This window comes from Theobroma umbraticum, unplaced genomic scaffold (genome assembly GCF_002168275.2).
Source record: "Theobroma umbraticum cultivar Fairchild unplaced genomic scaffold, ASM216827v3 scaffold_67.0, whole genome shotgun sequence".
Classification (NCBI taxonomy): Eukaryota; Viridiplantae; Streptophyta; class Magnoliopsida; order Malvales; family Malvaceae; genus Theobroma; species Theobroma umbraticum.
Genome location: NW_018397262.1, coordinates 696,080 through 709,553, shown reverse-complemented (window position 1 = coordinate 709,553; position 13,474 = coordinate 696,080). Strand labels below are relative to the sequence as shown.

At 30.9% G+C, this 13,474-nt stretch overlaps 2 protein-coding genes across 2 annotated transcripts; both read right to left on the bottom strand.

The window, feature by feature from the left end:
- Nucleotides 1–421: 421 nt before the first annotated feature.
- Nucleotides 422–5,914, bottom strand: LOC110419242 (histidinol-phosphate aminotransferase, chloroplastic-like). The gene is made up of 9 exons (XM_021432218.1): nucleotides 5,521–5,914; nucleotides 5,201–5,284; nucleotides 4,883–5,037; nucleotides 4,673–4,770; nucleotides 4,355–4,463; nucleotides 3,754–3,911; nucleotides 2,473–2,615; nucleotides 2,180–2,320; nucleotides 422–780 (listed from the first exon to the last, which is right to left on the bottom strand). Exons 1-9 carry the CDS (start codon nucleotides 5,776–5,778, stop codon nucleotides 649–651), a joined length of 1,278 nt encoding a protein of 425 aa, XP_021287893.1. The 5' UTR covers nucleotides 5,779–5,914; the 3' UTR covers nucleotides 422–648.
- Nucleotides 5,915–9,748: 3,834 nt separating this feature from the next.
- LOC110419768 (uncharacterized) lies at nucleotides 9,749–10,739 on the bottom strand. The gene has a single exon (XM_021432868.2). It carries the CDS (start codon nucleotides 10,641–10,643, stop codon nucleotides 10,137–10,139), a length of 507 nt encoding a protein of 168 aa, XP_021288543.1. The 5' UTR covers nucleotides 10,644–10,739; the 3' UTR covers nucleotides 9,749–10,136.
- Between the last annotated feature and the right edge of the window lie 2,735 nt (nucleotides 10,740–13,474).

Here is a 13,474-nt window from a genome sequence, read left to right as displayed (position 1 = left end):
TTGACCTTAATTCTGAATTTCTGATAGTATAGGAGAAGTGGGGAAGGGGTGCTTAATGAATTGGCAACCTCTCAAAGGCAGGTAGTTAGATACAACCCTTGGTCATTTTCAAAGTAGGAAGAGAGACGTACATATTTGGTTTATAGTTAGATGGAAAATTTCCTTGATCTGGAAGAGAAAAGGGACTACCCAGAAAACCGCTATGAAGCAAATTTTGTAGGCTTTAGCAAGCAATCATTAGCCATCCATGGACTTGTTTTCTATTGAAACAACCTAGTTTTCAAGCTTCATGTCAATACTACTGGTCAGAATTATTAGAATTTGCCTTTAAGGCAGGTTTGATATATAGGAAGGAGAAAATTCCATATACATAGAAGAGAATATGGCTTCATCATTGGCAATCATTTAGGACCAAAGAAGGAGCTTAAATGGCTTACGTATCCAATCTAAAAAATTTTAAAATCCCATCATCTTTTGTAGTATAAAAGAACAGGTTGACATATAAATTTAAAGTCTGATTTCCAAGTAAGGAAGTGCAACTCCTTATGTCATGTTATTACAACTCAAATCTCAAACTGTTGTCTGGTTTGAGGAAAATTGTATTAACCTCCCTATTTGGGGCCTCACTTACACAATTTGGCAAAGGAATCAGGATACACGCCTCAAGCACTCCATTAAGACATTCGTATGTTCAGGCTTCCCAGCTGTCACACGAATATAGCCCTTCAACTCTTTGTTATTATAGTGACGGACCATTACACCCATTTTCGAAAGATCATCCTGTGTCACAAATTTAAAGTTATGATAGATGCTGTAGTGGAAAAATGAAATGAACCAAAAGGCACTTGCATGGACCATTCATAATATCATGATAAATGCTGAAAGTGGAAAAGAGGGGAGCCAAAAAGAAAAGAACAGAAGAAACTCGTTCAGCAATATTTTCAATTGTGATCAAAAGCTGAAGATGCATCGTCATGAACCATTCATCACATGGCTCCTAAAACAACCAAAACTCTATATAGCTCAAAACAGCCCTAGTCAGATCGTGATGATTAACAAAAAGCTTATATCCTTGTTTCCGGAAGCAAGCATCCTTACCCTTAAACTCAGAAATCAAGTATTGCAACGAAACAAGTGCTCTCATGAAAGGAAAAACATAACTTCCACTTGGGAGTAATATGCACCATGCAACCACTATAATTACCAAGACAGAAGAAAGCCCTGACTGTAACTTCTAAATCAGATTCACCACACAAATATTTCATCACATGCAATCAAGGATGTAACTGAATCAATCAACTCGGAAGCTTAACCCAGTGAACATTTAAAGTCAACTTATTCAGTTTCGTGCACAGTTCAAGCCCAAATAGTAAGTCAAACCAAGTTTGAACACTTTAATACGTGGTTCAAGTGGTTTGCAAGTTTAATCAAGCTTTTGGAATTTCTTATAGTTTATCTTATAACTGATATATAATAGAAATATAAATTAAAAATTAGCTTTTTTTGCATATTATATTTTACTGTATCTACATAATTAAAATATAATATCTACAATTCTTATTCGAGTTTTGAGCATAAGCTTGTAGCCCAAGTTCATGATAATCAAGTTGAGCTCAAGTGGCTCAATTATTTTTCAAGCTAAACTACTTGAGCCTTTATCTATTGCTGAAATAATACAGGGATAGGTAAAGGAAGTATCCCGGGATATTTAATATTTTCGCACATGTCAATATGTGAAGAAACCTACCTAGTTGCATAATTTACAAACTATACACTCCATCACTGTTTGAAAATGCTCACGAAATAAAGCAAATGATCTATCAAAGAAGTTAATACTACCTAATGGTTCGAGTAAAACAAACTGTAATAAAAGCTTTGAAATATCAACATCAGACACACAGGCATCCTTATGTATACCACAATAGGTATATGACTGTCAGTCTTAGTACAAGGCAGAACAAAAGTGTTGACAAAGCAGGATTGATATTTAGACTTAGCATAAAACGTCAAACATGTTGGGGTGCATGTTATGTATAAAAAAAAAAACTGGATGAAAGCATGCAACCATGACAAATCACCAATTACCTTGAAAAATATTAGATAAAGAAAGAGATGGAGAAGGAAAATTAGGCATATTATTATGTAAAAAACAAAATAAATTCAGAAAGTAAAGCAGCACCTTTAACTTCTTAGCATCCTTTCCAGATGTCACCTCACATAGAATGAAATTAGAATTGCTTGGATATGGATTCAGAAATGGTACTTCGTTAAGAAGTTTAAAAAGCCTATCCCGTTCTTGTACCAAAGCCTCTTTCACCATCTGGTAAAGATTTACAGCATAGTATTAGGAATGAGTTTCACGCATAAGTGAATTCAAATATCAGAATATCCCCTTTTTAGAAATATTTCTACCAGTTTTTCAAGAAGCCTAAACTAAAGCCCAAAATCATATTAATGAAAAAAGGTAAGAACCTCTAGATACTTTGGGTTCTGCAATGCAGCACATGCAGCAACTTCAGCAGCAACAGAAACATTATATGGTTGCTTTGCTCTCCACAAATACTCAATTATGCTCAAAGGGAATGCTCCATATCCAACACGGATCCCAGCTAAAGCTGCATTGATTGTTAATTCTCAAATTAAGTTATAATTCTTTGCTTCCCTTTTCTTGGAGGGGTGGGGGTGGGGAAGGAGGGGTAGACATGCCGACACATACATGCAGAGAGAAATAAGTAAATTTAAAAAAGGAATGATTACAAAACTATCTTGAGGAGAATCATTCATTGACAGACATATAATTGCCCAAAATTCCCTGATTAACCAACAAAGCATATATCATCTACCAAGATTGATATCAACTGAAGATTGAATTAAACAATGAATTCACATCTCCAAAGAATATTAGAACTTTGCTATCTTTCAGTGGATACAAGTTGCAGGTTTACTTCCAAAGTATATATAGTTAACCACAATGCAATGGACTGAAATCCATGGAAATTGCCAAAAGCAACATATGAGAACTTGATCATGAAAGGGAAGAAAAGGGTAAATTTATAGCCAAGAATAACTTAATAGCAGATGGCTCAGGCAACAAGTTGGAGATGTCTTCTATTAATTTCTTTCAATTCAAGTGAAGTGCTTGTGTTTGCTACACAATACAAGTCAATTCAGATAGAGGAGGAAGTTAAAAAGAAATAAAGAGAAAAGGAGAAGGGAGAAACACTAAACACAAATTCAGTCCTGACATCTCAAGTCTATTCAAATTCTCACTGATTAAAAGATAAATGGCAAGTCCTAGATAAGCTATTTGTATGAGCTCTTCCAAAACCCCAAAAAAAATCTCATATAAAGTGGCCCCAAAAGAGCAAGGTCCTATTTTCTGTAAATTTCTGCCCAAGTTAAAATAGCATCCACATCACAATGTCTAAAAATAACATCCACAGCATGGCCATGAAAAGGGAAATCTTTATGTCATTATAACAGCAATGATAGATAGGAAGAGATTATCTCAATACCAAAAGAAATGAGGTAGACAAATAGATATTCTCTACCGTCCATTAAACAGTAAACAAAAATCATAATTTTAATTCATTATACATTTTTATAAAAGAAAACAAAGACACAATAAGCCCTCTGCTTTTAAGATTTCAAAACACTATTAACACCACACCACCAAGGACAATTGAAGGCAAACATCTAAATTCATGCAAATACTTGACTTCTACAATTGGGGAAAAAATGTCACAAGCATACCAGCTCTTTTGCTAAATGTTCGAAGAACAATTAGATTGTCATGCTTCTTCACCCATTGCATTCTAGATTCAATTCCAGAAAACTCGATGTAAGCTTCATCCAGCACCACCAAAATAGGCATGTCAAGGATCTTCAAGAGAACTTCATCACTAATTATACTGCCAAATTACAATTAACATAGAAATGGAGGTATCAAAACCAAATCTACATGGAGAACAGCACAGAGCAACATATGGTTACAGTTTCCGACATTCCACATTTAGAATATATCCACAAACTCATGAAATCCACATAATGATTTCAGAACCCCCACCCAAAAGAGGACCAGAAGAACCAACTAGATTATACTAGCAAGTCACTAGGAAAACAAAAGGCAGTCATGTAGAACAAATTCACAGGAACAAGACAGCATGACTCCATCAAAAAAATTTCCATCATTCTTGTCCTGTAAAATTAAAGGTTTCAGGTGGGCACCCCCTTTGTACCTTATAACATATATTTCATCTCAAAAAAATGCTAATCAGACAGCATTTTTAGAGAATATAACACAATGTTCATGTCCCTTGGATATAAAAAGAAAAAGTCATTGCAAACACTTAACCTTCCATCTGGGTTATTTGGAGAAGTTAGAAATATGCATTTTGGTCTTTCTCGCTCAACAGCCTCAGCTATGCGTTCAACATTCAAGCTGAAATCTGGCTTCCTCGGAACTGTACAGCAGATTAAAATCTTTATAGATATTTACAGCCGATTAACAAATATGAACAGCCCGACATCTTAAGTGCATTGCTGTTAATGCTCCTATATTAACTAGAGATTACCAAGCAAACTATCCATGTCCCAGATGCAAAAAAGGTCATTAAGAAGTTAAGACTGAAGATGCCTAAGAAAGTGGAACTAGTAGAAAGCATATGTCTACCTTTGATAACTTCTGCCGCATTAACGCCAGCATCAAATTCATACATTGTGAAGGTTGGAGGGCAGTCCACAATCTTGTCACCAGGATCAAGCACACATCTGCAACAAAATATTAATGGAAAATAGAAAGAGAAACCAGTTAGAGATACAGTGCTCAAGGCTACATTGAGTGGAAATTAAGGGCTGCGAAGCTAAGTTTCCCGTTTCTAACCGCATGATTAAATCGATAAGCTCATCGCAACCACAACCCACAAGAATATAATCAGATTCAAGCCCCGAATCTTCAGCCAGAGCAGCACGTAATTGACGAGATTCAGGGTCAGGATAGATATATGGGAACTTCAATGACCCTAAGACTTCAAGAACCTACAAACAATCTGATATTCACAATCAGGGGATAAAGGATTACTCAATAGCAAGAACATTGCCTGCAGTGCATACAGATAAACCCAAATAATTTTTCTTTAACTTCATTCATGCTCATAATTTGGCTACATAAAAAGGAAGTGCAGTTATGTACACTACTTGCCTCTGGAGGTGGACCGTAAGGATTTTCATTTGCATCTAATTTGATGATATCTTCCGGCTTTCTTCCCAGTTTCGCTGACAAAACCTATAACATGAAAACCCGCTCATTAAGAAAAAATACCAACTGATTAGTTAACATGAAATGCATTCAGGAAGGTAATGGTGGAGCGACTGGAAAACTTCATGCACGTTACCAAAGCCACATGAATCAGCAAGAATCAACCAAAATGTATCAATCAGGTCAAGATATTAAAACCAGCTGCTTAACAATCATCAGTGAAATAACTAAAATAAGCAGAGTATGGGTCTTAATCCAATCACCTCAAAAGGCAAAATAGGTTGATAAGGAGACAATTTCCTCAAATGGGGTCGAATAAAAGAATCACCACTCAACTTCTGATTAACATGCTCAAAGGGTACAGTGGTGGAAGAAGAAGAAGAGATAGTAGCCATGATGACCCTCTTATGATTTCCTTCAAAAGAGCAAATGAGTCTTGGAGGCTTCACAATTTGGTGACTTTTGCCTCTGGGTTTGACCAAGCAAAGTGAAGCAGCGTTGGATATATTAGCGACACCCATGAATATGTCTGCTAAAGGTTTGTTTTAGAAGAAGAGATGTCAAAACCCTAAGCCCTATAACCCATATACTAATAACTGAAACTGACAAAAACAAAAATGGAACCCTCACAACTTAAGAGCTTATACAATTTTTGTTTCTTCATTTACCTGGCCCTTTTTCTTCTTTTTCTGATTATTAAATTAATTTTCCTCCCCTTTGAGTAGACAAATTGCCGCCATCCAGCCATCCTCATAATCCTTTGACTCGTAAATTGTAATCCTTTGACTTGTAAAAGTTCATGAATTTGATTGATTATGCAATAGAAGAATAGTGATTTGTTTAAAAATTTTTAAATAGTTTAAGAGTATTTTTAAGTATTATGTTATAATTTTATATTAACATTTAACAAATGATATTTTAAGTTATTTCATAAATTTGATTCATATATTAAATTAGAATGCTTTATTTTCTCAAATTATGTGTTTTGATACATACTTAAGATTCCACATATGTAACATGATAATTTAGGATTGCATTTTGAATCTTATTTCAAAGAGTAACATTTAAGTATTGTCTGTTACTGTAGAACCATAGTGATTATTACACATAAATAATTTATTAACCCATGAAGAATAAAAAAAAAGCCTATTAGTTTTACAGATTAAGGATAAATAACGGTAAAACACTTAGACTTCTTAAGTTTTAACTGAAATTTCACACGAATTTATCAATTTTTGAAATAGATACTCCATTTTTAAAAAATATCTTTTACTAGATATATAGGTTAATTGTTAACCAATTATTAATATTTTTATTAATTTGATGATTTGATAATATTAAAAAAATAATATATTTTTATTAATTTTAAAAATTACTATTATATAATATTTTTTATAAAAAAAATTCAAGCTAAGGAAGGGAGCACCGGTTCGGTGCTCCCAAGGGAGAGGGGAGCACCAATAGGGAGTGAGCACAAAACTGCTGGAGAGTGCCTGTCGTGGGGTGGTCGGCTGGCGAGTGCAAACGTACTATCTAACCACATTATTTGAGAGTAAAAAAAGAGTATTTTTATTTTTTATATTTTTTATTAATGATGTTTGTACTTTTAAAAAGAAATATTAATTTTCAAAATTAATGAAATAGCATGAAATTTCAATTAAAACCTAAGGAGTCTAAGTATTTTACCTATAACATAAATAAATATATTTAATAATGATGTAAAACCTCAATTGTAGCAAGATGAAGAAATAATTATTGCATATTGTTGACAAAACATTACTAAACATTATTTGAATGTTTATACCAATTGTGCAAAACTTTGTATAAAATTTTTTGATTTTAAAGATAATTTTGTCCAAAAAATTACAATTAAGGTTTTGTTTTTTTAATTGGAGTAAGGGAGATTCGAACCATACTCTCTAGGTAGAGAGATTATGCAATAACCAATAAATCAAATGCTTAAATGTCAATTAAGATTAGTCGAAGAAAGTGTCGAAAATATATAATGTTGGACAAAGTGATGTACTACAATTTTTGGATAGCATAGTACCTAAATCTGATTGTACTTTTGTATACCATAACCCAAAAGGAAGATTTGAGAATAATTCTTTATTTATGGATCAAATAATTTTTGACATAATATTTGAAAAAAATTTCAAATTGTTTTAAAAAATCTAAATAAACTTTTATTCTTCTATTGTATTTAATCAAGTCTTTATACTTTTATTTGGTTTTATACCATTTTTATTTTATAGGCACTTATGATTAACAGTTGATTAATTGTTATTAGTTAAAATACTATTTACCATTTTATATTTACATGACATTAATATAGTGTTGACATGACATTAACGTAGAGGGTAAAAATGTCATATAACTATATCATTATTTCAAATCATCATCCATTATAATATGTCAACATATCGAGTCGGTGCCATATAGTATAAAATGATAAATAGTATTTTGTCTAATAATAATTAATCAATCACTAATTTACAAGAGTTTATTTGGTTTAAAATAAAATGCATACTATTAAAAAACTCCTACACTATTTAGAAAACTTCAAATAAATCCTTCTACCTTTATTGTGCTCAATCAAACTCTTAAATTTTTATTTTGAGCCAAATAAGCCTTTATATTTTTATTTTGAGCCAAATAAGCCCTTATACTTTTATTTTGAGTCAAATAAACTCTTATAATTAATGATTAACTTAGTTAAAATGTCATATATCATTTTATGCTGTAAGATGTTAACATGACATGTTAAAATATTATAATTGATAATGACATGGCATGTTAATATGCCATAACTGATGTTAATGTGATATACTGATTTGGTATGATAATATGATTAATGACATTTTTTACCCTAAACATCAACGCCATGTCAGTACTATATGAACATAAAATGATAAATGACATTTGAACTAATTAATAGCAATTAATCAATCATTAGTAATAGGAGTTTATTTGATCCAAAATAAAAGTATAGAGGCCTGATTGAATGTAATAAAAGATTAAGGGCTTATTTGAATTTTTTTGAATGGATTAGGAGCTTATTTGAGCATTATACCAAAATAAAAGTATAAGAATTTGATTGAATGCAACAAAAGAATAAGAATTTTTTTAAATAATGCAAGAGCTTTTTCAAGTATCATGCTAAAAAATTTTTTGAAGTGGTTTAATTTCTCATTATTCTCTTTTTTCTCCATAAACTAGTTTCCCATTTGCTAGACAAGTGTTGTTGGAAAACTTCATGAAAAATTCATTGGTAATTCATCTAGGAAAACGAAAATAGATTTGTTCAAAAATCCGTAGGTAATAATATACTACTTTCAACCAAATTAATTTTGTCGAAAAAGGTTATTTCTTATATTGTTAAGTTAAAAAAATTTAACATCAAAACATTGCAAAAAAAAAAAGAAAACATTTCTTTTTACATTTGTTTTTTACAATAAATGTTATGATAATCTAATTTTTAACTTGTAGAATAATTTGATGGTTGAGGTGCCCTAATCTATTTTATCTTTTACTTTGCTTAACCTTTTAGTATTTACCATTAATAGTATACCTACTTTCTCCATTGATGAAAATTTGGTAGTCAGGAAAGCAAATCCTTGTCACTATATACATAGGATCTAGAGTTTGGACTGCACGGTACAATCTATTTATAGCTAGATGCCTTTCCATTTCTCTAGTATTGAAGTTCAAGCAATAGGAGTTGGAGTTTTGCATTTGGAAATTAGTTCAAGTATCACAGCTAAGATTTCTTTGCCTCAACTCCTTACATTTGTCACTCTCAAATCCTTTCCTAGTTTCCATCGTCCTTTCATTAACAAATTTAGGCATAATATTTGAAAAAATTTAAAATATAAATTCTTATTCTTTTATTGTATTTAATCAAATATTTATATTTTAATTTTAGATTAAATAAATCATAAATAATTGATTAGTAGTTATTAGTCAAAGTATCACTTGTCATAGTGAAAGGTAAAATATCACATGATTAGATCGTTATGTCATATTATCATTCATTATGATATATTAATATATAATGTTAATGTCATATGATATGGAATAACAAGTGGTATTTCGATTAACAACAATTAATCAAACATTAATGATAAGGTTTTATTTGAATCAAAATAAAAATATAATAATTTAATCAAACCGAACAAATGAATAAGAATTTATATAAATTTTTTTATATAATTTAAAGATTTTTTAAGTATTATGTAAAAAATGTTTGTACAGGAATAACCTTTCATAACTAATAAAGGTTGATTAGGCAGCTAAATGACAAATTCATATAGTTTGAAGAGGAATGGAATCTCATTTCTCAATGGGATTAAAATATCCCAATTAATTATTATACTGTCTAATTAAGAACTAATCAGAAAGGACAAAAGGGGAGCCCACATCCTCCAACTACATACTCTGTTAGCTTGGATTTCATCATCTTATGCTTTCCTCCACTCAATGTTGACTAGATCAATCCTTTCCTCTCCTCTTACTACACTAACTTTAACACCAATTTACATGGCAGTGTTTACCATATATAGAAACGTTAAAGGTTGAATTAATTTGGATTATACATAATTCATAAATTCTAATGCTAACTGATAAGAGTAATTAAGAATCTGGGATATTATAGATTTGTTTCTTCATAGTTCATACACTTCCAAGTTCCAGAATTAAAATGGAGTGGTATCTCATAACTCGAGGAGCAACAAGACTCTGTTTAGTCCTTGGAAAAAGCTCCAAAACCAGCTGAATACAGGGTGGGAAAGCTTAAAAATATATACCTTTCCATGACTTTACATATAGAAAATGAAACTTTTTGAGGAGACCTTAATTTGTCAGCAATAAATCAATCAAACTATGGAGTTTGCCAGGTGCGATGTTTAACTGACCGCTGAGAATTATGAACCAAGAAGAGCTTTCTCAAGACCCTCATGAAAACCAACATGCCTGGTCTTCTTGGAGGGAACATGGCAGCATTGTTCTTGGAGAATTTCAAGGCCTGAGCACAACCCAATTCTACCATGTCTACGGAAGACCCTGAACTGCGACTTGTTGGCAATTCTTCATTGAAATCCTCCCACAACAGGTCCATCTTTTCCTCTTCATCCTCAGCAGCTACTTTCTTGGATGACACCTTTGAAACTTTCTCTACATATGAAAAGCTCTTTCGATCCTGATGCTTCTTCTCTGGTCTATCTGGAAAACAATCTTCTTCCCCTCTCCTTGAACATTCTTTTGCTTTCCTGTCAAGAAAAACATCAGGAGATGCAGCAGGAGACAGACGCCACAAGGGGGGAGAATCAATCCCACAGGGGTATAAGTCAGCGGTGGTAGGGAAGCTGAATTCTTCAGTACTGGCCATGGCTTGGCGCTGATCGGCTCTTTCTAAACATGAGAGAGCCAAGAGAAGCTAGGCTGTTGGGGTTGGAAGTTCGGTGGTGGGTTGGGTGCCTTGGAAAATTTTTAGTTCAACTGCTTCCACAAGTTTAATAACTTTTTTATGTCAAAGAATCTAGAGTGAGTGAGGGTCCCCCTCAACGAAAAGATTTTTCAAATCTTTTGGCTCCCATGGAAGTAGGCCACCGATCCATATAATTTGGTACTCACCCATTGTCATCTCTTGGCAAACAAATGATGTCAAGTAAACAGTGACATATAATTTGGTACATTTGTTTGTATTAATAAGACCTATCTCCATTGCAACAATTGTAAGCTTTTTGTGATGGATGCATTGTGGTGGTATTTGATGTCTTATTGATTGGATACCGTTGTAAAAAATATGATTATTGAAAAGATATTATTACAGCATTTAGTATACAGTGAGAATATTACATTATAATGTTTGATTTAAAAACAATTTCTTATATTATTGAAAACATTTGGTATATTGCAAGTGAATGTGATTATTCACATTTCCAAAATTTCTATTGGTAAAATAAGTTAGTTGTATTGCAAGGTATTGTCATGAAAAAGTATGATTTGAAAACTAAAAAAAAAAGAGAGTGAAATATATGAAATGAGAAAAACCAATATATGGTAGTGCAAAATTTAATGAGCCTCTCTATATATTTATTGAAAAAAAATGATTAAATCATGCATTGTAATCATAGAATATCACATAACTTCCAAGAGTATACTATTAATTAAAACAAGAAAAAAAAAACCCAATATAAAAAAGATAGAAGGTTGAATATCCACGTTTGCGTGGTTAAGGTTAAGGAGAAAGGAGACTATATTTTTTAAGCTGTATAAGTGAATGACTTGGTTTGCATATTGGAAGGACCCGTACGCATAAATCATAAGGAAGAAGTCAAAAACTGTCAAAAAAGGGAAGAAGTGGGCATCTTATGTATCGCCGGATTGAGAGGAGATACCCTTCCTCCACCCTCATTTTTCCACAGTTTAGAATTGACTTAGAGCCTCCTTGAAAGCTATTGCATTCCTGTCATTGTTTATAAATGGATATAACGTATTTCACATCAGTAAAAAATAAAGATAAGTTTTAAATTTATAAGTAAAGATATTTTTTTATTTAATAAGTATATCTTTTAGATTAAAAATATGAATTCGTAACATACGAGTCAATTTACTTATATATTTATATTTTTTTTGTCACGTTCTTTTAGTTTAAATTTATTATCTTTTTCTCTTTATTTTTCACTTTCGGGAACTTTTATTTTTCTTATAAATGTCTTGATTCATGATTCTTTAAATATAACTTGAATATGTTACCATGTATGAGGCAAATGTACTTAGCATTTTCCAATTAATCTGGACATATTGGGCTTTGGTTGTTGGTATTTTGCAGTGTGTTTTTATTATGTTTTATATATATATAAAAAAGTGTGGATTGGGTTTCTTGAAATTTTAGAAGAAAAAACTTTTATTGGTTTTGAAGATTTTACAAATATATAAAAACCAAAAAGATGTATTTTGTGTAGAAAATAATTTATTTTGCAATTTTGATTGTCACAAATTCAAATACTTCAATAAATATTATTTTTATATGATTTATCATAACTTAAAAAATTTATATTCTAATATAATTACCTTAATTAAACTTATAATATAAATTAATTTTTATCTTGTACAAACTCTAACATGTACATTTCATACAAACATGTTATGTTCCATAATCTAATAAAACTATTTTTATCTCTCATAATATTTGTTATCAAAATTTAGTAAGGATGACTTTTCTTCTAGTAATAATTTAGATTAAATTTTTATATACAATTATAATATAAATTAATATACCTTCCCTTATAAGAATTAATTTTTTTTCTTCTAGTTTTTTATATTGTTAATACCATTGGAGGTACAACTTGGATAAGATTTTTTTATTTGTTCATTTGGGTCCAAATCCAATTAAATCAAACAGAACCCATATTAGTTTGGTTTATGTTGGGTTAGGTAAATGGCAAACTTGTCCCTCTCTGGACCCAACCATGTTTTAATCGGGCCGATCAAATCCCGTAGTGATCGAAAACACTTTTTTCCATTTTTGTTTAAAGCAACCAAAAGAATGAATAAAATTTTCTTTGATATCTTTTAATATTTTATTTATTTTTTCAATAATTTTCTAACTTTATGAATGATTTTACCGTTTTCATTAAAAACAAGCTAAAAAAAACCCATTATTTATTGAAGAATATTTAAATAAAATTTTATTATATTCAAATAAGCTTTTGTAAGTTTACTTTATATCAAATAAACAATTATAATTAATAGTTAGTTAATTGTAATTAATCAAAATATTATTTATCTTTTTATGTTCAGATAGTATTGACGTGACATTAGTGTGAGTAATGAAAAATAAAATATGATTACGTTATCATACCACATTAATATGTTACATTAGTGTTATATGGTAAAAAGTAATAAGTGATACTTTGATTATGTTAATTATTAATTACAAAAATTTATTTGATTTAAAATAAAAATGTAAAAGTTTAATTGAATATAATAAAAAAAAATTTTAAAATTTTTTAAATGTTATATATATAAAAAAAACTTGTAGTGTATTGAAATTGAGCTTGGGAAAATACAGAGTATTCATGTTAATATAACATAAACGTATCAACAACTCTAGGTAATAGTGACTCCCTTCTTCTTTTTCGTCTTTTAGTGTTTTCAGCGTAGAAGAAAAGAGCAGCCACACTTCTAACTTTGGAAGGCCAGAATTTTCAAATA

What these genes read in the sequence shown, in the direction of transcription:
- LOC110419242 (XM_021432218.1), bottom strand. Translation starts at nt 5,778, where the DNA reads ATGGGTGTCGCTAATATATCCAACGCTGCTTCACTTTGCTTGGTCAAA. An exon ending in CTTACGGTCCACCTCCAGAG is followed by an intron (nt 5,038 to 5,200) that starts GCAAGTAGTGTA and finishes GATTGTTTGTAG; the next exon opens with GTTCTTGAAGTCTTAGGGTC. An exon ending in AACATTTAGCAAAAGAGCTG is followed by an intron (nt 2,616 to 3,753) that starts GTATGCTTGTGA and finishes CAATCAATGCAG; the next exon opens with CTTTAGCTGGGATCCGTGTT.
- LOC110419768 (XM_021432868.2), bottom strand. Translation starts at nt 10,643, where the DNA reads ATGGCCAGTACTGAAGAATTCAGCTTCCCTACCACCGCTGACTTATAC.